Source organism: Ambystoma mexicanum, chromosome 7p (genome assembly GCF_040938575.1).
Source record: "Ambystoma mexicanum isolate Mex_15411 chromosome 7p, UKY_AmexF1_1, whole genome shotgun sequence".
Lineage (NCBI taxonomy): Eukaryota > Metazoa > Chordata > Amphibia > Caudata > Ambystomatidae > Ambystoma > Ambystoma mexicanum.
Window position 1 is genome coordinate 606,790,238 of NC_090939.1, and position 22,848 is coordinate 606,813,085.

Genomic DNA, 22,848 nt, shown 5'->3' on the forward strand with positions numbered 1-22,848 from the left:
TGGGATGTCGCCTGTGGAAAGAACTCAACTCAGTGGAAACCCTGTATCGCATGGTTATGATATACCCAGCTGTAATTGATCTAAGGGTACGGTTGATGTCAGAATCAATCCAGAAGTATGGCAACCGCACAAAAAAGGAATGGTGGAAGATGTTATTATCGGGAGAGCGGGTTTCTATCACGCTGGCTTTTGTATAATTGGTACTTGCAATTTTTAAGAAAATTCATGAGATTTCATGCAACTAACAAATGTTACGACTGGAGGATAAAGTCATATTGGAGTGGGGGGACAAAGCTTTTCTTTTTCTCTTTTTATGGATTAAAGATGTGGCGTAAATGTTTAATTTGTATTACCATGAAATGCTAATAAAAAAAAAATAATAATAATTGTAAAAAAAGCGCACATAGCCCAGAGGCAACTAGGCGCCCATTACTGCTTAAGGATATGGTTACAGCTTTGAAGTCACACAGTACACTACATATAAAGCATTAAAGTCTCAGGCAATTACATTACAAGTTACACAGTACCTTACATATAAAGCGTTAAACACTCAGGACATAAAATGTTAACAGCAAATTTACATTAGGTTCTAGAGCAAAAATCTCACAATTTACATATTTATATGTTGTTACAGATCCTTATCCCAATTTGTACTAGAATGAAGGGGTAAGAGTCTATTGCAAGAGGTCAGATCTGAAGAGCAGGGTTTTAAGGTTTTTTTCTGAATGACCAGAAAGACATGTCATTTCTCAAATTGTAGGGGAGGGCGTTCCACAGTTTTGGAGCTATAACTGGGAAGCTTGAACCTCCTGCTTTCTGTCTTCTGTAATGGGGGTGGAGAGCAGGTTAGTATAGGCAGAGTGGGCTGGTTTGTTAGTATTGACTTTGCAAATGAGGTTGCCTAGGTATTTAGGAGCCTTATTAGCAATGCATTTGTGTGTCAACGTAAAGGTTTTGAATTTAATTCTGTCATGGACAGGGGATGTTCCTTCTAGTGAATGGGATGTGATTCATAGGGATATTTAATGCGGTTCTTATGGCATTGTTTTGTACTGTTTGTAACGTGTTGATGTTTCTACTGCTGGTCCCTACAAAGAGAGTTGCAGTAATCAATCCTGGAGAGTATCAATGCCCTCGCCAGGGTGATAGAGTTTTCTGTAGAGAGAAAAGGGCGGCTGGCTCTTATCAGTTTAGCCGTGCAAGCGGCTGAAGCGGCAACAGCATTGACCTGCCTATTTAGTGTGAGTCTGGAATAAATATAAACTCCTAGGGATTTTATTTCGTTGACCACTGGGAGTTACTATATGTAAGGAACTCATGGTGGCAACAATACAGACAGACACAAGTGATCACAGTTCCAGGGTGTTTATTAAACTGCAAAAGTGGGTGAGATAAATGCCTAGTCTAAACCTAAATCTATGATGTGAGCAAGCTTTGACCATCAAAGGAAAAATAAGGCAGTCCTTGTGGTGTCTTGTCAAATCAGAAAGAGCCTATACTAAGATACCTATTGCCAAACCTTACAACTACATACAATCGAATGTGGGATAGGATTCATAAGAAAGAAAGAAGTGTTCACAAATAATATGTCAGATTGTAGTAGTCGGGGTCTCTCTTCCCCACGTTTTGAGCACGGGGCAAGGTGGGACCTTTGAGCACAGCATACCTCAAGCTTCTCCAGCACGACTCGACAGCTCTGCTCTCAACTTCTCAAGTCTCTTTCCACTAGAAAATTTCTTGTCTTCAAGGATCAGAAAATAACAAACAAAAAGTTCCTTTCCAATTCTAATTTTTGGTGCACGTTTCTTCACCCCTGCTCCCCCTGTGCCGGGCTCAGGTCCCTCTCGACTGTTAGCTTCTATTCCGCACACTGGTGCCAGAGGCAATCACAAGTCTTAATGTCCTTTTGTACATTGAACTGTTCATATCCCTCCATCGGGTTCACTATTGCCATACATATAGTTCTTTCTCCTTTTCTGTTCAATGAAATTCATCTTCCGTGGCTTCCAATGGTTTGCCGGTCAAAGTTTTTCGATTGTACAGAGGCTTTTGCTAGACCCCGGTATGACCACTTTAACCGTTCCTTTGCGGCCCTTCTAAGGCCTTCTTGCATTCACATGTAGTGGGGATGATGGCTTCTCATCCCTGGATCCCCCTCCGTCATGCTCCGACCCCTCTCAAGTGATTGCCCCCCTCCACCGGGTTCACTAGGGCCTTCTCACTCAATTTCGATTTCACAAATCTTAATGTCTTTTACCTAGTTCAACATGGACATCCCTCTGCCAGGTTCACCTTATGTCAACACAATGTTTCCTGGATTGCTAGACTTTGCCCATTTTTATTGGCATCCCTCCCGGTTCACTGTTGCCAACTTTACAATCGTGCCCTTCTCAATCAACTGTCGGGTAAAGTCTTTCGATTGTACAGAGGATTTTGCAAGACCCCTATATGACCACTTCGACCGTTCCTTTGCGGCCTCCCTGAGGCCTTCTGGTATTAGCCGTTTCAACAAACACAAGATTGACTGGAGTCTCTTGAGTAAGCACCCACGTGGTGCTGGATCCCTCTGCAGCTGGTTTCCCCTTTATTCTAACAGTTCTTTGAACTTCACTCAAGTTGCTACTTTGCGGCTTTCGTTCAACACAGTTCAGTTCTCATCGGTTCACCCCTCAACTCACGGGCTGTGATGAAACACTTGGCTTTTCAGAATATCTGGAGTGAAGGCCGGTACCACGGTAGCAGGCGCCTCCATCGGTCCTGCTTATCAGCATAGGCACGCTCTGTGTACTGTTGACGTCTGCTGCAACACACACTGGCTATTGTTCGCAGTTTTACGATTCATTCTGCGGAAGGTTCACAGGCCTTGATCGTAAAGGACAAGGTGGCTTTTCTCCTTGTCACCCCCTCGGTACATGCAGTCTTTTTCCTCCTCTCAAACTGCCTTGCTGAGTTAGTTCTCACGTTGTGTGGTCTGCCTTGCTTGTAGTGTGCTTTCATGCTCCACCTTTTATCCATCTGGGGAAGGGAAAGAGCAATCACGTGTGTGTGATTCTGGTCAATTGTCTGACCATGCCAGACCCTTGTATTGGGACATGTTAGGTAAACGGCTCGGGTGTGTCTGTGTAAGAAGAGGGGGGCAGTGTTTCAGAATATCTTATACGGTAGGAGGGGGAAGAGGTGTTGAAAGAAGGAGATACCGCGTCTCACCCATCGGTGTCCCACTCCCACTCCCCAAGGACATCCACCCAGGTGATCCTCCCTCACTGGTCCACCCCCAGGAACTGGTTCAATAGCAATGGCTGTGTCCTCACCACCTAGATAGCAGATACCGGGGGACTAGCTAGGGAGATACCATCAGGTTTCTCACAGTCATGATCAGGTAGTGGCTGCCTTTGCCAGCCACATGGGAGGATTCTTTAGGCTGGGGATCAGTGATGACTCTGCAGTATTCATCACACTAATTGCTGTGTGTATTTATTTATTGATGAGATTTGTACGTAATGAACCTATGATTGAATAAAGGTTAAACAAACGCATTGTATATTGATATGTTCTCTGTAAAGCGCGTTGGTGAAGCGCTATAAAAACAAGACATCAGTATCATAAGTGGTGAGGAGAGAGGAACAAGGCATAGAGAGTAGGGAGAGGCTGGCCTGGGGAAAGAGCTCTGGATGTTAGGGAGGACTGGTGGTAGTGTGGAGCAGGACGGAGCCCTAGCTTACTGGAGACAGAGAAACAGATCATTTGGGAGCAGAGAAAGAGGGGTATGATTAGGGAGAGAAAAGTGAGGGGGTGCCCTCTGGAAAGAATAGGAGAGGACTATTATGAAGGGAAGAGTGTTTATCTGGGAGGGGCCATTGAGGATATTGCAGTGTTGAAGGAGGAAGGAGACATCAGTTGAGAGAGAGAGAGAGGAAGATATTACAGTAAAAGCAAGGAGGGAGGACACCACTATCTCGGAGAAGGCCCAGAAAATTATTTGCTGGGAGTGAAAGAAAAAATCTTCCAATTGAAAGAGGAGAGGAAAAAGAGATCAATTTGGAGATTTATCATGGGGAGAAAGAGGAGAGTCAAGGTCCAGGAGGAGAGTATGGTTTTAGAGAGAATAGATGAAACAACTTGGTGTTAGAGAAGAATTTATAGTGAGCAGGAATACCAGTAGAGGAGAGAGCACTGTAAGCAGGAGAGTGAAGCAGTGACCGTCCACATGGAAAGCAAGAGCAGGGAAGTTCCAGAAGAACCCATAGTTTTAGGGCAGACTAGAGGCAGGAGAAGAATGAGATAGCTCTACTACGTTGCAGTGTAGGAAGGAGTCTCTAGGGCTCGTCAGGATGGAAGGCACCCAAATGAAACAGCAAGAGGAGAAATGGGTGGGATTAGGATCACCCGTCTTTGCCGAACCCACCACGATACACGAGACCATCTTGCAAGCACCACCCTTGTACTCAGCCTGGAAGGAAGGCCCTACAGTTGAGTCAGGAGGGAAGCCCAAAGAGAAGGCCCAGGAGGTAGCAGTCAGGAAGACCCTGGGAACATCTAGCGTCCCGGGAGCCATGGCTCTGTTCTGTGGTTTGATAAACAGGGTAAGAGGATCAGCCAATTCTTTCCCTAGGACCCTGCCTAAGAGTGGATAAATGCTCTCACTAACGAGGGAAGACTTTGTGGACGCTTCATTTGTTTTGCACACTGGAAAGACTTGGAACTGTTGATTTGCACCTTTCATCATACATTTGGATTTGTTGAACTTTGGAAAACTGTGTACCTTGTTGGAGAGGCCCTTTGGAGCAAGAGAAGAAACCCCAATCTAAGGGCACAACGGGCCCCTCTCTCATATCATACACTGACCCCTGGAACTATAACCCCAATATCTTTTGTTATATTTTGAGCATGTCTTTAATAAAAAAAACAATGAAATATTGCTTTGTGTCTGGTCTCAGTTCTGGGATCATAGTGACAGTTGCTTCAGGGCCATGCCAAAGTACTCATACTGGAATGAGTAAAGCAGAATACCTTTTGCTTCTTTAAATGTCTTCTATGCCTCCTGCACTGCTGGGCTGAAGGCAGGGTAGATTTCCGAATTGTGTTATCTTAACTCACCACTTTCCCTGGCTGTTCTCAGTAGCGTGTCTCTGACCCAATAGTGAAAAATACAGGCGAAGGTTGCAAAGCTCCGGCCGTAGCTGCAGACCAGTGGCCCTATGTGCCCTTTTGACAAGAAATTGTTGAGAATCTTTGGGATTCTCCAGGATTGCCAATTGAAAATTCTCAAGAATGAATTTCATTTTCTCAAAAGCATTAGATTCCTTTAGGTCCACGATTAATATTATTACAGTGGAAACGTACCCCCAAATCCTCGGTTTTCATTTGCACTTTATCGATTTCAATTTTAATTTAAGTCACTTCTGCCTGGCATGGCCTAGTGTGTCCTTAGGCATGCCGATTCTTTGTTCTGTCTCTGTCATTCAGCCACTAAGATTTTCAATCTGTGATGATTCGCTTCTACCTTACAAGTAAGGGTGTCCAATTTTTTGCTCATATTGCCAATACTCCCCTCTAGGTACTCCAAAAGAGTGATCCATTGAGTATTCCCAAACTGCTGCGCCCACATGCAATTGTTCTGATTCCTCATCAACGGTTTTGGCTGCTTGGGCAGTGGGTTTCTTTATCTGATGCTTCATTAAGCTTTCCATTTAAGTTTTTGTTTTACCCATGTAAACTTGCAGCGTGTATGTGTATAGTCCCCCATGTAAATACATTGAGCACTGACGTGTACATACTTCCCCCTCTGTCCCAGTCCAACGGCATTGTCACCATTTCACCCTAACCCCATTCTTAACTGGTACATTCTCGAATTTCTAACTATCTACTGTAAGCCCTTGCTCACAAGACTGCTCGGATCGCTGTAATGATTGCCTATGTATGTGTTTCTGGTAGAAATATCACGTCTTTGCAGTAAACGCAACAAATAACAAAATAGTATTCTGGACACAGCCTCAATTGCCTTCCATTGGTGGAAGTCCCTCAAGACTCTGTTCTTGGCCTGCTTCACTTCACCCTCTACACCTCTTACATTGGAAACCTAATCTATAAATTTGGGATTTCCAACCACCTTTGTGCAGATGCTTCCCAGATCTTTTTTTACTTTCCAGACTTCATCCCTGACCTCTCCCTGAACCTCCCTGACTGCGGGCCATTCGACACTGAATGGTACTTGGTGTTGTATGCTTAACTCCGCTAAAGCCAAGGTCATCTATCTGCCAGCCCTTCATTTCCCAATCCACCTTCTCATGTCCCATGTCACAAAAACGCAAATCCCTACTCTGAAACGTATTTGGCTTAACATTCCCCATGGCATTGTGAACTGTGATAAAAAGCCTGGGAGAGGCCCGGAACTGTGATAAAGAAAAGCCTGAGAGAGGCCAGAGGAAGGGAGACATTCCCCCTGGCATTGTGAAGTGCGATAAGAAGCCTGAGAAAGGCCAGGGGAGGCCAGGGGAAGAGAGACATTCCCTGTGGCATTGTGAACTGTGATAAAAAGCCTGAGAGAGGCCAGGGGAAGGGAGACATTCCCTCTGACATTGTGAACTGTGATAAAAAAAAGCCTAAGAAAGTCCAGGGGAAGAGAGGAATTCCCCATGGCATTGTGAAGTGTGATAAAAAGCCTGCGAGACGCCAGGGGAAGAGAGGCATTCCCATGGCATTGTGAAATCATAAAATCAAGTGGAGAGAGAGTCTAGGGGAAGAGAGTCATTCCCCTTGGGTTTGTGTGGGGAATAACACAGAGGCAGACCCATGTAGAAGGAAGGCATTTTCCACGAACACAATAGTGAAGACGCAACTATGCGCAATAAGGAATGTTGCTGTTTGAACTAAAACCTTACCTTTGTAGTTTGAATCGAGGACTTTACTGCTTTTTGACATTACTACCTGTAACTTTGTTTTGTGCCTTGGAAAGGGACTGAGACCTGAGGAAGGGAGTAATTACTGCAGGTAAAGATCCCACCTGACAACTGGAACTGTGATCCGCTGTCCAGGAGAAGGGAGCCATTCTTCTGGACCAAGACGACCCACCTCCGTTTTAGTTTAGTTTTAGGTGCGAGGGACAGAAGTAGGTTTTTGACACAGGACGGTGGACTATTGACTTACACAGGCATCCTGATTGAAATCTTATTATTTTAGCTGAGGTAGGGAAACCGCTCTTAGAGTTAGGGAAAGTTTGGTTTTCTCTTTATTGTCATTACTAATAAAGGTTTATGTCAACAACCATGCCACCTGTGTTTCAGTCTCCTCCATCTGCACCCTTACAGCAGCATTCTGAATCTCACGGCTGCCACCTACCCGGTGCAACCTCTCAACTGCACATGTTCTTCCTCCTTGCTCACGACATCCTGAAATCAAAAACAATACCAACATTCACGCATAAAAGATTGCCCTCAAGCTCTATCTACTCCACACTGGAAAGGCTGCCACACTATCCCAACTCATTGTCACCTTCCTTGAACCCTTCTCCCCTACCAACCCTGTAATTAGACTGGCATCCCCTCTAAATATTCCTTGAATGCCCTTGTCTGTTCCTACTGTCCCTGGTTCATAATTTATCTTACCTAGTCCATTTTCCACTGCATGGCAAGGCATCCACTTGCAAAAGTGTGTTTTGCGTTTCTTACTGAGTCACTGTGACCTCCTCAATAAATCCACATATGTAGCGCTGCATTTTGTTGCTTGGTTTTTGGGTCTTTTCTACAAATTAACATGAAGATCAGAGGGGGGGGGGCTGGTTTAGAAAGTCGCCCAAGCATGGACAGAGAATCAGTAGAGTGTGATCAGGGGCAGGAAGCTGGAAACCTTACCTTATGGGGTAGGCAGGGAAGCAAGTGATGTGGTAGAAAACGGTGGCGGTTAGGAGACTGGCCGCCTAAAAGTTTGACAAGGCCTACAAGGGATGGTCATCGAGCATTATTTCTAAGTCTAGGGCAACTATTTGTCTGTGGGTCTTGGTGCTCTGTGTGAAGGACTGCACAAGTTAGGTTAGTGGGGAGGTTGGCAGCGCGTCTAAGTTGAGGATCAGGATTTCTGTTGTGCATCATAGCCAAAAACACAAAGCATTGACAACATGAACACGACGTGGCAAAACAACGAGAAAGCAAGGAAGCGCCGCCTCGCGAGCTTGATCCACATTAGCATGGAGCTACTGGCATCACAAGTACATCAATATTAAAGAGCGGTGGACACCAAGAGACAGATCTCGTGTTACAGTACATCCTGTGCGGAGCAGATTGGACGAGAACAGCAGCTGTGTGTGGTGTCCTGCCACGCTGCAGTGAGCCCGTGTGCGCATGAAACCCAACGCTCTCACCTGTGAACCCACACGCCTCTGCCAAGAGGAAGGTACTCCATGACATCAGGAAGAAGAGAGCCGTCTCCAGCAATGGGAAGCAATGCAGCTTTGTAAATTTTGTCACGTAAATCAGCAGGTTAAGGAACATGCTTTCAGACATACCTATTAAAAACTATTGTGCATGCACATCTAAAAAAGGCTAATGCCACATAGAAGAAAGGAGGACTGATGTAACTTAACAGCGAAAACCAGAGGCTACTGACAAAACCAACAACAAAAGAATGATGTGTTTAGTCAAATTGTTCCTATTACTTTTATAAGTTCATTTCTACAGTGCAAATGTTGCAGGATGAGGAAGTACTGTGCTTCTCTAGTAACCTACTGTTGAAGAAATATTTGATAACCCAAACCGCATGAGAGTATAGGAATTAGCATACGACAAGTTAGTGCCATGTAATTATCCCGGAACGTATGAAACACGTGTTTATTCTGTTGTGAAACAGAATACAGACCGCAGGCAATTTAAGCAAATTCTAGATCCAGTGGGGAGCAACCTGGATCCCTCCAGATGCCTTGGTCTCCCATTAGCCCAAGCCAACACCTTCAATGGGCTAGGGTCCTGGGAGTCACAGGCTAATTCCCATCACAACAGGAAGCCTACGTGTGTTCTGAGTAATTATACACCTGTGATCTCCTCTATGTGATTTCAGTCGGCAGTGTATAAACAAACTGCACATTGGGAAGACCAGAGATGGTAGGTTACTGGATTGTTACGGAAGGTTACAGGAGGTGCCCTGGCCGCATCTACAACCAAACCTGGTGGACGGGCAAGGAAGCTACCATGAAGCGGCATCGGCCGCGGGAGAGGCTGCCCTCTGTGCACCTCGAGTGGGAGAATGTTTGAGGAGGGCAAGCGGTGCTGGCCGCGTGAACTGCTTGCCCCCACGAGCCCTGCGGGGAGGTGGAGAGTCGCCCCCCCTGCCCGTGTGGAGGAGAGGTGATCTGCGGCGTTGGCGCCGCGCTGTGAAGGCGGCGCTGCGGTGTGGCCGCACGAACAAGGCAAGGTGGTGGTGGCAGCGTGAGCCGTTGCTGCTCCCCCCTTTGCTGCAACAAAGAACCAACAAGGCGGGCCCATGACCAACTGGGCCCGCGGTATGAAAAACAAAATGCGTGCAAAAGGGGACATTGGGGAGATTTGTTGCAGCAGTGCCACTAGTTGGGGGCATGGCCCCACATCCTCGGGCCCGCGGCGGTGAGATTGTCTAGTGTTTGTGCCCTCCACAGAGCTCCAGGTGGGTTGTGTGCAGCATGGCCCACGCCAAGGTCTGCGATTTTCACCCGAAGAGGGCTGTGTCCATCGCATGACGACTGCGTCGCTTCGGCCTGTGCCGTAATAAGGGGGCGCTGCCCCTTATCCAGCAAGCAGCAAACTGTGCTGATGAAGAAATCATGATGTCATCACACGCCCCCTCAGACTGTGGACTTGGCCGATGTGGCCCCTGGGCCTCCCCAGGTGCGGCTTTGCCGGGTTTTGTGCGACTGTGGTGTGACTGTCCTAAACAAACTCTGGTGAGGATGCGAGCTGGTTTACGGCGACTGCACGAGTGCGGAAGATGGACATCATAATTTGACATTCCCCCGAAGACTGTGAGCCTGCAGACACGGACTTGCTTAAAATGGCCCAGTTGGTGGGCAATGTAGTGTGGTGCACACCTGTAGAAGTGGAGTGCTTTATGTTGTGCCAGTAACTCTCAGTGGTGCCTTTTAGTGACATGAGAACCACTCACCCAGGTTAATAAAGTGTGTGCAAAGTAGTAGAGTGGCTCAAGTAGTAGTAGTGGTGGTTATGTTGGGATTTTGGGGTTTTTGTTTTGTTGTTATGAAAAAGGAGGAGTGTTGCATGTCACCCCTGTAGGAGGAGGACATGGTATCATCCAGTGTGTGTTGTGGTCACATGGCTCCCCATGTGACCACGTTAATAAAAGGGACGAGCTGCTTCCGGCTCGTCAGTCAAGACTGAAGCTGACTCCGGTGTCGTCCTTTGTGTGCCTGTCTGGCACAACATCTTGTGGTGTAGGCCTAGGGACCGGGCCCACAACGAGGCCGGCGCCCCTGCTGGGCAATGCCGACCTCCACCTATTGCGGGCCATGTGAGCATGGCAGTTGGAGACGACCCCAGCCTGGGTGCCCCCAGAGCCGGGGCCGTCGTGTGCTGGGTGACCCCAGCTCTGTGGGGGCTCCAGTGACCTGGAGCGCCGTGGGGTAACCCCCACGGCATTATCAGCGGCATGATCGCCGCACAGTGGGACCCATCGGGTGATCCCGACCTGAGTGTATGGGCTGCCCGGTGACCCGGAGCAGCCCCCAACAGGCTCACTGCCAGAGAGCAGTCAGCAAATAGAGAGGGTCTGACATGTCAGTGTTAGCTTTGGAAGCAATCGCTTTGCAGCATGACCCCAGTATTTAAATAGGTACATGGAAGAGGAACTGCTGAGGCTTATGCTTCCTGTTGCGTAACTGACACGTGTCTGCAACTTTGTCATGTCAGACCCTAGTCTGCTAGAGCATTGTGTCCCAGTGTGATGAACTGCGCGCGCACACACTAAGTTAGATTTGGTGACATTGATGTATTTCCTCTTTTAGGCTCTTTTAGTGTTTACATACTACCTAGCATGGTCATAACACAATGTTGACTTCACATGTGGTGCCTCCAAATCAACTTGATGTGGAAGGTGATTGGAAAGCACCTGGATATCAAACTCCCTCTGTACTTTACTCCAAGACAGTTGCACGCATGAGCTCTGTGCCAAGTCAAACCTCAGGCAGCGGCTCTCTCTCTTCGTCTATAATTATTATTATAATTACAGCTCATTTAATGTGCAGAGAACAAATGCAATGAGCTGCATTTAGAATGATGATGACAGATTTGCAGTTAATGATGTATTTACTCACATGTGTGCAACTGCTGCATCAGCACTACTGTTTAGAGTAATGATTTCACTAAAAACATGTTTTGCTTTCACCAAAATTATATAAAGGTAAACTGATGTGGTTGTTTTAGACTATCAATCGTTAGTGCTTATTTGTATTTGATGCTTGTAGCTGCAAAGTCATCTTGTATATTCACATAGTTTTGACATTGGATGTCTGGGATGGCCTGTATTGTTCTAATGAGAAGAATGACACCCTCCCAGATGAGCTCATAGTAATATTTGGCTAGTTGCATTGCAACCTATGGAGTGAAAAGGTATTACAAGGGGTTGCTTGGATTGGAAGTGCACGGGGAAATACATGACTTCTGCGTTCTTCTTGTTTGGGTTTTCCTGCACTGCTGCTACTAAAGATTTGATGAACTAACCTGAAATCGAGCCTGTGATAGTAACTATTACCATGGGTGAGGGACTGCTGACTGCCCACTAAAGGCAAATATCATAGCTATAGCTGTGACTGGCAAACACACGTGTACAATGTCATTCAGTGGACAGGGTGCAAACAAACGACAAGGCTGAATCCCAAGATCTGCAGAAAGGGCCACTGCAGGCCACATCATTTTGTCATCTGCAGGTGTGTTTGCACTGCCACTGTAAACTAGTTTCTTCATTTTCCCTGTAATTCTTTCAGTCAGACAACAATACCTGGTGACAGATTCTATGGCCGGATTGGAACTGGAACTCGGGCAGAAACGAATAAAAGAGAAAGAGGGAATGGACATAGGAACAAGAGTTTACGATTGGTCAGACCAGGCAACTTCAAGGTAGAGAGGGACAAAAGCAAAACAGCTGCGATAAAAGAAGGCAACCGCAGAAGGTGGAAAAAGTGAACAGAAGAGAGGAATTCAATTGAGTGAAACAGGAAGTGAAAGACAAGAAATAGAAGAGAAGAAAAACATAGAAGACCACAGCCAAGGGAAGATTAAAGTAGGAACTAAATAAAAAGGGCAGGGAAACACTAATAAGGAACGCACGTAATATAATAGCTGTGGCCTGGCATGCTTAGTCAACAAAAATAAACAAAACCATATCAAATATAGAGAGCAGGTACAAGGAGTAATGGCAATGCTGAATATGTGAAAGACCATTTAACTGCTTTAAACAGCAGTTTTAATTTAAAAAAATACCTCCTGGTGTCACTATTGCAGCATGACATAAAGGGCCTAAACTGGCTCTGGCTCAGAAGAAGAAATAAGAGTCAAGGACTGGCAAGGCCACCGGTTTTATTTGTGTGGAACACACATTTCCCAGGCACTGCTAGAAGTGTACTAACGTGACCATAAGGCTGCAACTGATGGAAAATGGTGTGAGCACCTGAGCATATGACATCTTTGCAAATGCCTAGCTAATGCCTGTACACAAGCCAAACTGGTAAATACATTTTTTATTAACGTGCACGAACCTCTACAGCTGCTATTAAGCCATAAACTCTTAGAAGATTGCCTAGAAGTAGCACAGCAAGCCCTATACTGCGCAAAGACTGATGATATCATATGATAAGTCATTTATAACGCGCCTGTATACAAGTGTTTCTAGGCGCGACAAAGCAAGGGAGGGAAGACAGAAGGAGGCAAGACAAACGATCTTACTAAGCCGTGTGTCATTCAGATCGTACAAGTGCAACAGCGCAAAGTGCAGGAGGGAGGCAGAAGGGGGAAGTGCAATGCTCTGAGTACGTGCAGCCAGGGCAGCCGGGCTCTGGGTAAGTGCAAGGAGGCAGGGGACTGTAGCGTTATAGTTATAGCCCCTAAGTGCGCGGTAGGCCAGGAGGCAATTAGTCAGCGCAGCAGACAGGTAGGTCAGTAGGGGGGAGAGAGAGAGAGAGAGAGAGAGACAGAGAGAGAGGGAGAGAGGGAGAAATGCTAGCATGTGTCATAAATCTTTCTCAAGGGAATCCCAAAAGGGTGTGTTCTGTGTGGGGAGGGGCAGGTAGTGGGTGGGAATGGCCATGGGGATTCGAATGGGTGGGCAATAGGTGGGTAAAAAGACATCACCCCTAAGCTTTGCGGCTCTCCTCACATCCCATCTCTTTGCTATCTCTACTCCAATGCTATAGTTAGCCTTCTAATAGCCAACACTGACAAAAACACAATGACACAAACATGAAAGGAGTTACCTACCCCAATACAGTATGCGATTATCAAATGATCACACAGAATGTTAATGCCATGCTTCGCACTTTGTCACATTTCCGATCCTCGGACTGTATAAAAAAAAGGATATCAAAGCAGTCACGACTCCTGTTGCCAGGCCCATTGCAAAGGACCCGCTGAAGATACCGAGGAACACACCCACAGACTTAAAGAAGGCGGCTGCGTCAAACGTGTGACTGTTTCCCCCAGAGGGCTGGTAGGCAACGATAGATCTGGAAAAGAGTAGTTGGAAAGGCAGTCAGTCATGAGATATTTCAACCAACAATCCGTTACAGGTGACACGGGCACATAAGTAAACAAAAAATACACTTGCAGCAGAAAAAACTAATGGGTCATTCATTACAAGTCAGTCAGGTGTTAATGGTAAACTCCGCTTCAATGGGTAATACCAGATGATTTGCCAGTCTGACACACACCGCACGCGGCAACATCAGGCGCAGAGAGGGTGAACTTAATGCAAGCAGTAACTTTTACGCCAGAAATACCAGGTGCGAGTAATTACCACACAATCCAGAGTACCAACACTGGAAAAAGAGTACTACATATTCCACACAACAGCCTACTATTGAGGGGGAGATTGCAAAGGTCACCCATCTGCTGGGTCAGGCTACTTCCATGGACACCAACAGACACTCCCTCTGCGTCCTCTGTTGCCTGCATAAGGACTGCAGCAGCATCATTCAGGCATTGCAGCTCATACAGGGGAACCCAGAAAGTAGTATGAATGCCGGTGGCCGTCCTACATGTCTATGCCACTGGCACATTCCAACACTAAGTGGGCATGTTCCAGCCCAGATATTCATGTGTTTGCCAGATGTTTACATGCTCTATTTCCACATGTCTCAGATCACATTGCACTTCTTACCAACCCAGAAGCCATTAATTCCAAATTGCACTTTCAAGCAATAGTCAAATTCTGCAATATCACGAACTGCACACGTCATTGATGCCACCAAATGCGAGGGAGCAGTTGGACGACAAATAGCAATATACACCAGCCTTAAATATCCAGAGGGCCTGCAATGCAGACCTCTTTCTGGTTCCACACATGACGCCATTACGCATCGCAAGTGCACGCTGTCAGCCCACCCTCAGGGGATAACTTTTGGACCCATATGCATGCAAGTTCCAAGGCCGACCCACCCTCCCCTGAAGTAAAGTGGGACCACACTGGTTCAAGTATTGGCAATAAAAGGCCGTTGGATTTTATTGTTGCAGATATGGTTATAGAAACAATGACATTAATCACATATCCTAATAATATCATACTTTTGGGCACCGGGTCCAGAGGTAACCCCCTCTGGCCCGTGCGCGTTGAGGGTCGACAAAACTTGTATTTTGTGAGAGCTGTGTCGTTTTTTTTTTTATAAGACCCAGGGGTCTTTGAAGTGTGTTAGTGGGGTCTGAAGTCCAACCCCCGCCGGCCGCAGCTGACAGACTGTTCCCCCGCACGGAGGAGCAGTGCTTTCTGTTTCCCCTGCCTGTTTGTTGTTGTTTCCTCTGGGTGCTTAGCACCTCGTTGCTTTGTAGGAGGGGGGTGATGCTCGCACGTCACCCTTCCTTTCCTTTGTAAGGGCCGACACTGCATGTCTCCGTTCGTTATGAGGAATGGGTCAGGCTGGGGGGAAGGAGCCGCCCCCCTCCCGGGCCTGCCGGATGGTACCTACAGTTACCCTGCCTCGCTTTGGGAGGCCCGGCAGCATTGCCCAGAACAGGCATGGCTCTTAGCTAGGTGCATAACCGGCTCAGGGAAGTGAAGTATGACTGGAGATTGGGGGTTGTTCAGAGCGGGAAGACTGGGCATATGGAGGGCTGATGGTTGAACAGAAGGAAGCCTGGTAATATAGGGGTGCGAAGGTTGCACAGAAGGGAGCATTGTGATATGGGGGGAGGGGCTGAACAAAAGGAGGCCTCTGGATATGAGAGGCTCTTGTACAGCAGGAAGCTTGTGGGTTTGGGGAGTGTACAGAATAAGCCTATGGGTGTGTGCGGGGTTGTACAGGAGGAGGCTGCAGTCACATATCCCACTTCTCTACTTCCCCATCACCCTACTAGCACTGCAAATCCCCCCAATTGCCCATCATGTAAAAGGAAATGTATGTGACCTCTTCCCGTAGCTTCTGACGCCATGCTGTAACACACTCACGCCTGCAGAGCAGAGCTATAGCACAGCTGAAACCCACACCCGCCTGCAGAGCAGCGCTACAGCACAGGCCACAACAGAACGAGATGCACATTCCAGGGGGCTCTTGGATACCGCAAAGTCAGATGTCATTGTCTGCAATAAATTGAAGGCCGATTTAGATAGGCGCCTCAAAATGTTGGCTACATTACACTCGAGCTGCAGGTTGCACAACCTATGTATCAGACACTAAGTGCCGGTGCCTACCGAGGAGAACATTCATCCATACAGCAAAGAGGGAGAGGAAGAAGATGAACTCCTCTCCCCCCCAGTACAGCTGCACCCCTCCTCTGCGCCCCACTATATCCTACCCCGGCTGTATATCTATCTGTTCTGTTGTACACCTCTGTAAAGAGTTCCGTTATGTATCTGTTCTGTTGTATACCTCTGTAATGTGTTCCGTTATGTATCTGTAATGTTGTACGCATCTGTAAAGCATTCTGTTATGCATCTGTATTGTTGTATACCTCTGTAAAGCGCTCCGTTATGCATCTGTATGGTTGCATACCTCTGTAAAGCGTTCCGTTATGGATCTGTATTGTTCTATACCTCTGTAAAGTGCTCTGTTATGCATCTGTATTGTTGTATACCTCTGTAAAGCGCTACGTTATGCATCTGTATTGTTGTATACCTCTGTAAAGCGCTCCGTTATGTATCTGTATTGTTGTAAACCTCTGTAAAGCATTCTGTTACGTATCTGTATTATTGTATACCTCTGTAAAGCATTCCGTTATTTATCTGTATTATTGTATACCTTTGTAAAGCGTTCCGTTATGTATCAATTATTGTATACCTCTGTAAAGCGTTCCGTTATGTATCTGTAATGTTGTACACCTCTGTAAAGCGTTCAGTTATGTATCTGTATTGTTGTATACCTCTGTAAAGCCTTCTGTTATGTATCTGCATCGTTGTATACCTCTTTAAAGCATTCCGTTATGTATCTGTATTATTGTATACCTTTGTAAAGCTTTCCGTTATGTATATATTATTGTATACCTCTGTAAAGCGTTCCGTTATGTATCTGTATTATTGTATACCTTTGTAAAGCTTTCCGTTATGTATCTATTATTGTATACCTGTGTAAAGCGTTCCGTTATGTAACTGTAATGTTGTACACATCTGTAAAGCATTCCGTTATGTATCTGTATTATTGTATACCTCTGTAAAGCCTTCTGATATGTATCTGTATTGTTGTATACCTCTGTAAAGCGTTCCGTTATGTAACTGTAATGTTGTACACATCTGTAAAGCATTCCGTTATGTATCTGTATTATTGTATACCTCTGTAAAGCCTTCTGATATGTATCTGTATTGTTGTATACCTCTGTAAAGCGTTCCGTTATGTAACTGTAATGTTGTACACATCTGTAAAGCATTCCGTTATGTATCTGTATTATTGTATACCTCTGTAAAGCCTTCTGATATGTATCTGTATTATTGTATACCTCTGTAAAGCGTTCCGTTATGTAACTGTAATGTTGTACACATCTGTAAAGCATTCCGTTATGTATCTGTATTATTGTATACCTGTGTAAAGCATTCTGTTATGCATTTGTATTGGTGTATACCTCTGTAAAGCGCTCCGTTGCTCCTCGAAGCAAGGTCAGCGGTCAATAAATACCATAATAATAATAAATGCACATGCAGGACATACTCAACGGAGGACCGGGATGGGCGTATAACCAGGCAGCAGATGATGGAGCATTTCTTATGACTTCTGCTAGAAATAAAACATCAGTGATGCTACCTGGGGCACCACAAATGGACATTCAGGGAGTTCTGTTTTCTCTGAGTCCTGTCCATCTGCCCCCTCACAGGAGACTGCGCCAATGGGGATGTGTGGTGTGCAGACTGATACAATTAGAATGTTTTGGAATGTTGTCATTTCAAGGGGACACTCTATTATGGCCTACTGGTATCCTGAGCGATAAGGAGTGCTATGTGGTGGGTGACGCGCAGACAGAGTACATGAAATACCTGGACAAGTACACGTGTGAATGTTGGCAACAACAAGCAATGCAACATGCCAGCTAAGTGCCCTAATGTGGCAGTGGCACAGATGTGTAGGAAAGACAGCGGCTTCACTAGAGGAGTATGGAAGTGTGGACATGGATCTGTTCTGCATCAAGCAGTCATAGAATATTTATGGTGCTGTACCTTTCTAGGCTATATTTGGTGATATAGTGTTGTCCTCACTCTGCCAATATGGATGCACTGACCCCAAGAATGGAGCTACCACGAGGCTGGATTTAAGAGGGCTTTTGTCACCTCATCGTCTTCCCACCTGACCTACAAACCACCTCTCTATTCCTGATCCGCTCCTCCTCTTCTGAAATATCCAGAACCAGTAACATTGCTCCTCCCATCGTGGGTTTTGACCCCTTTAGAACGGATCTCACACCTACACCCTATCCTGGTCCAAAGTGCCCTCTTGTGCCATCCTGATCCTAATAGTTAAACCCTCGCTATCCAGCTGTCCCTCCTCCGGATGGTTACCTTCAACTACCTCCTGGGGTTTCCAACTAACCTCTGACGTCTCCAAACAATCTGCCGAGGTCTCTAGCAAACCTCCTTATGTCTCAGCCCAAACTCATGCTTCTCTCTTAAACCAACAACCTCTTCCTGAGGACTTAATACAATCTCATCCTTCTCTCCTAAACCAACTGCTACTTCCTGGTGACTTAATTCAACCTCGTCCTTCTTCTTTAAATCAACTTCCTCTTCCTGATGACCTCTCCTCCCCTCTTCACCAGTCTCCTCCTGTCTCCATTCTCTCTCCAAGCTCTGTCCTCATTCTCCAGCCCGCTCCAAACTCCTGCTGATGGCTCCTATTCCAACCAACCGCACTGCCTGACTGGGTTCCTAAATATATATAACTCTGACTCTTCCCCTGTGGTTTGACTTCCTTTGAGGGGCTGCACCTGTAGATGAGAATGGGTGAGGGGTTTCACTAACTGCGTCAGCTGTGTATGTTGTGAAACTGTAATGCTGCACCATACATTTAAAGAGTTGCTCCCACATCTTGACAATTCCTCCCGTTCCCTCTGCAGCCCTGGGCTCCTCCCTGTGGTTTATGGGTTCAAAATGACTGGGACGTAGGTACATGTATTGTGCAGGTGTCTTACAAAGAAGTAAGCTAAATTACATTAGTTTTGAATTTTCTTTGCCGGTTATTTGGTACATTGACCCAGCTATATGAGGCAAGCAGGAATATTCAGTGTCTCTCTTATCTCTACAAAGGTTTGCTGCACGAGTGTTGCCAGAACATTTTATGTGGCTCTGGTGCTAGCAAGGGTTTGACCCACAAGAAAATCTGGCGTGCCTCTGTTGCATGCACAGGCTTGTTGCACAAGCGCTGCAAGAACATCTGGAGTGCCCCATAACCTCACGCAGGCCTCTTACACAAGTGCTGCAAGAACACTATGAGTGGCACTGATGTCAGAGCCGATTCTCTCAACTTTTTTATTATTTTTTTATTGTGTATCAGTCAAAATTTTACTTTCCACAAAACGTAAAACAATAAAGAAAAAAAACAACAACATAAAAGAAAAGAAATATTACAATTATCATAGCATTCTTGCTAATTTCATAAAAACAAAATGCCCAGACAGTTAAAACATAAAATCACAAAACTAAACATTCTCTCAACAAGTGCTGTGAAAAAAGTGAATGCGCCTTTGATGTCTGTAAGGCTATTTAATGCTTGGACCAAAGGAATTTAATTATTTCCCTATGTGGTGTTCAGTTGTACAGTCCAGTTCTATTAAAGAGGCAGTGTTTAAACATGCCTCTGCCACAAAAATACATAAAACCCTTTGGGAGTGTGGGAATCATTGCATTATTTATTTCAAAATGGTCCTGATTCCTCGGTGTGGGAAGTGCTGCCCCCGCTTGAAGAGACAATGTTCTTAGAGGGTCTCTTGTGGCGGTCACCTGCTCCACAGTGTCGACTAGTTGGGGGTGACCAGGAGATCCTCTGCATACGAACCTCAGGCCCCTCATCTCCCAGCTTGGGCAGGTACTCAGCCCTCCGTTTTCCCCAATAGGCAACCTTGAGTTACACAGGGGACTTTGTCATAATAGGTTGTACTGACAGTTGCTGCTCCATTATGGAGGGCTGAAATTGTCATATAGTCCCAAGTTCCTTGCACTCTCTGCAACACAGATATATGATAGCTATCAGTCACCAGGCTGCAGGTCTTGGAACCTTACTTTCATGTAATGCCACACCTTTCTGCCATTGTCTGCAGTGTCTTTGATGTGCCTGATCCAGTTGTTGTGACTGATCACTTATATATTTTAGGTATGTTGCATGACAAGCACCAACTGGGTTAACCCCAAAACAGAGGTCAATTGGCATGCGAGTATCCCAGCCATACATCAAAAACTATTGGGAGTACACAATGGCATTGTTATGGGTACACACCATGGTATGAACCAAAGTAGCCACATGCTGGATCCAATGTATCCTTTCTTCTATGGACAGTGTGCCCATTACCATTTGGTTGAATCTTTCAGCTCGTGAAATCCTCAACCCCAAAGGATGATAGGGAGAGGAACAGGTTAAACTTCTCACCAACGAGACCCATTTTAATTGCTTGTATGAGCTGTATTAGATGTAACTATTATTTTTTTTTATTGTGTTTTAGCCTACAAAAGTAAGCTTTTCACAAACAATTATTTGGCATGAAAAGAAAAAGAGAAAAAGTAAATATACAACAGACAGTACACAACAGAGAACATTACAAATTAATAGTGTGCATCTCATTTAAATGTAGACAAATAAAAAGAAGAAAAATCAGTTGATGGCATTTCATTAAAGGTATATGCAAATAAGTAAAACTCAGCTAATTTCCCTAAAAAAACACATACAAAAGGGATACAAAGCTAAAATTAATTTCACCACGTTGCCCCACATCAGCCTAATCCAAAACATCTCAGACAATGACACTTGGTGACACTTTTTCTCTGGTGGAGTACTTCTTTTGGAGCTGGGTTCCTTAGAGTCTTTCTTGTTTGGATTCGGTCCCCGGTGCCTTTCCCTTCTCTACTTCCGCTTTCTTGCGGTGTCTCCTCTCTCTCTGGTCTCTCGTCCTTTCTTGACTGTCTGGTACGTGAAGCGCTAACAGGCACCTTGCTGCTGCTCATTTGTGATGGTATCAGTGAAGTTTGCTGGACTCCTGGACCACCCCAGGTCCTCGACCGTGGTCTCGCCACCTCCTGTTCTTGGCGTTTTGTCCACCTGGCTTCTCAGGTTGCTGCAACACCACAGCGCTGGCGTTTTGCTTACCACTGATAAGCAAGTTTGATACTCGCTGGGTTTTAGAGTCCTTTCTGCAGATGTTGTGTGGCTCAGGACCTCCCCGGACCGACGCCAGCTTCTCTCTCTCTCGCTCTCTCTCTCTCTCCTTCCTCTGTGTGTGTGTTTTGTAAAAGCGACGTTAATGACCATACCTTTCTCAGTAGATTGGTTATTTGGTTTTAAAGGGACATATTCCTTTTCAATAACATAATGACATCCCTGTAGAGTTTCTTCGTCCCAAATGTGTTGAAAAGGGATTTCAGATCTTTGAGAGCATCCCAGGTATGCCATCATGCATACAGATTCAGGGAGTTGCTTATGGGAACAGGAGTCCTTGTCTCCAAAGGAGGAGTTTCTCCCGATGAGGTCCCACTTCCCTCAACCCATAGGGTGGGTAGTGTGGAGTGGGCTCATGTCCCTAGCCTCAGGGAGGGGCTTCCCCTTGGGGAGAAGGGACGAATTCCCTCGATTTCGATGTCACCGTTTTCTGTCACCACCCATTTCATGGTACGACATTTCAATTTATTCAAGAGGTAATTCCTATCTGCCAAATTTAGCCCTTTACTGGCAAAGGGAACTGGCCTCAATTGTTATTGCTGTTTCTGATACAAGAAGGTGTCAACACCATATAAACGGACATTCACATGAAGGACATTGGGGAATTTCCAATCAACATAGCCCAATCCTGGAGCCTCAGAAATTGTCTTGATAAGCATCTGAAAGGCTTGGGTACAAACCCGTGCCCATCTTTCTGCTAACAGCTTACTGGGATGATAGAGAGCATGACTCTGCTTCAGAAGATTCATCTAATTTTTTCTGTGCAACAGGGTTGCCTTTGGTTACATCCTTCAGTGCAGTGGTCAGACAATATTTTTTTAAATGGGTCCAAACATCCGACGGACTGTGTGTCTGATGCATTTGCCAATGCTTCAACATAACTGGTGTTATTTCCAAGACTTCTTCAATCCCTGACTCTGCAGGCGAGGTCATGTAATGTGATGCAACTGGTCCTTTATAGGGTATTACCCAAATTGTTCTAACACAATTGTTCGAATTACCTAATTGACCGAAAGTCGAGGGTCCGAATTGACCTTTGCACAATTGACCACATATATTTGACAGAAAAGGGTGTGCGGGGCGCACTCTGGGTCCCAGCTAGGTGTACCTTTCCACAGTCCAGTTGATGTTCTCCTCCTCCTCCTGGCTCTCCTAAGTAGGGGCTAGGGAACTCTTCCAGGATTCCTCCGAATAAACTGATATCATCTGAATTAACTTGCACCTCTACCAAGTTCATGCCTCCAATTGTGCGGCCAATCAGCCTTTGAAACATAGCAGTCCAAAGAGTCCTTGGGGGAAGCGGATGAGCTCACAGAAACCTAGAGAGAACAACAAGGGCATAACAGTGCTGTCTTCTTCCAGTCTTCTGGGTATATGGGTATCTGGTAATATCCCTGATGCTGATCTAACACAAAGAACAAACAACTCCCTTTTAAGACAATACATGGATTCATCCACCCCAGGGATGGTATATTGGTATATGGTTTAGTCTTCCATAATTGATGCACATTATGACATTTTATTTCTGGGTCACCACAATCAGAGAGGCATAAGGGCTTCTAGTCTTTTGAATTGTGCCAGCTTGCAGGAGTGCTTCCAGATTTCAGTTAACATCTTCCACACCTCCTGGAGCTATCCACCTTCATCTCACTCTGTGTTATCATTTACCTAGATATAGTATACTACTCTACCTTCTCCCACAAAGTCCAATCATATGTGGAGAACAGGTCCGCTTTACTGGCCTGCTGCAAACTCAAATGGTTACTTTCTTGCTTGTTTAGACAGGTATTGTGAAAGTTTAATCAAACATCAAAATTTTTGGACTT

General features: G+C 45.6%; 1 protein-coding gene across 1 annotated transcript in view; it reads right to left on the minus strand.

Annotated features, from left to right (window-relative positions):
• The window catches only part of SLC9A7 (solute carrier family 9 member A7), an 889,600-nt gene that overhangs the window by 414,255 nt on the left and 452,497 nt on the right, over nucleotides 1-22,848 (minus strand). Inside the window, exons 7-8 of the mRNA XM_069636615.1 lie at nucleotides 13,552-13,693; nucleotides 8,357-8,462 (exon numbers count right to left, since the gene is read on the minus strand). Coding sequence (XP_069492716.1) covers nucleotides 8,357-8,462; nucleotides 13,552-13,693 — 248 coding nt within the window. The remainder of the gene's footprint in view (nucleotides 1-8,356; nucleotides 8,463-13,551; nucleotides 13,694-22,848) is intronic.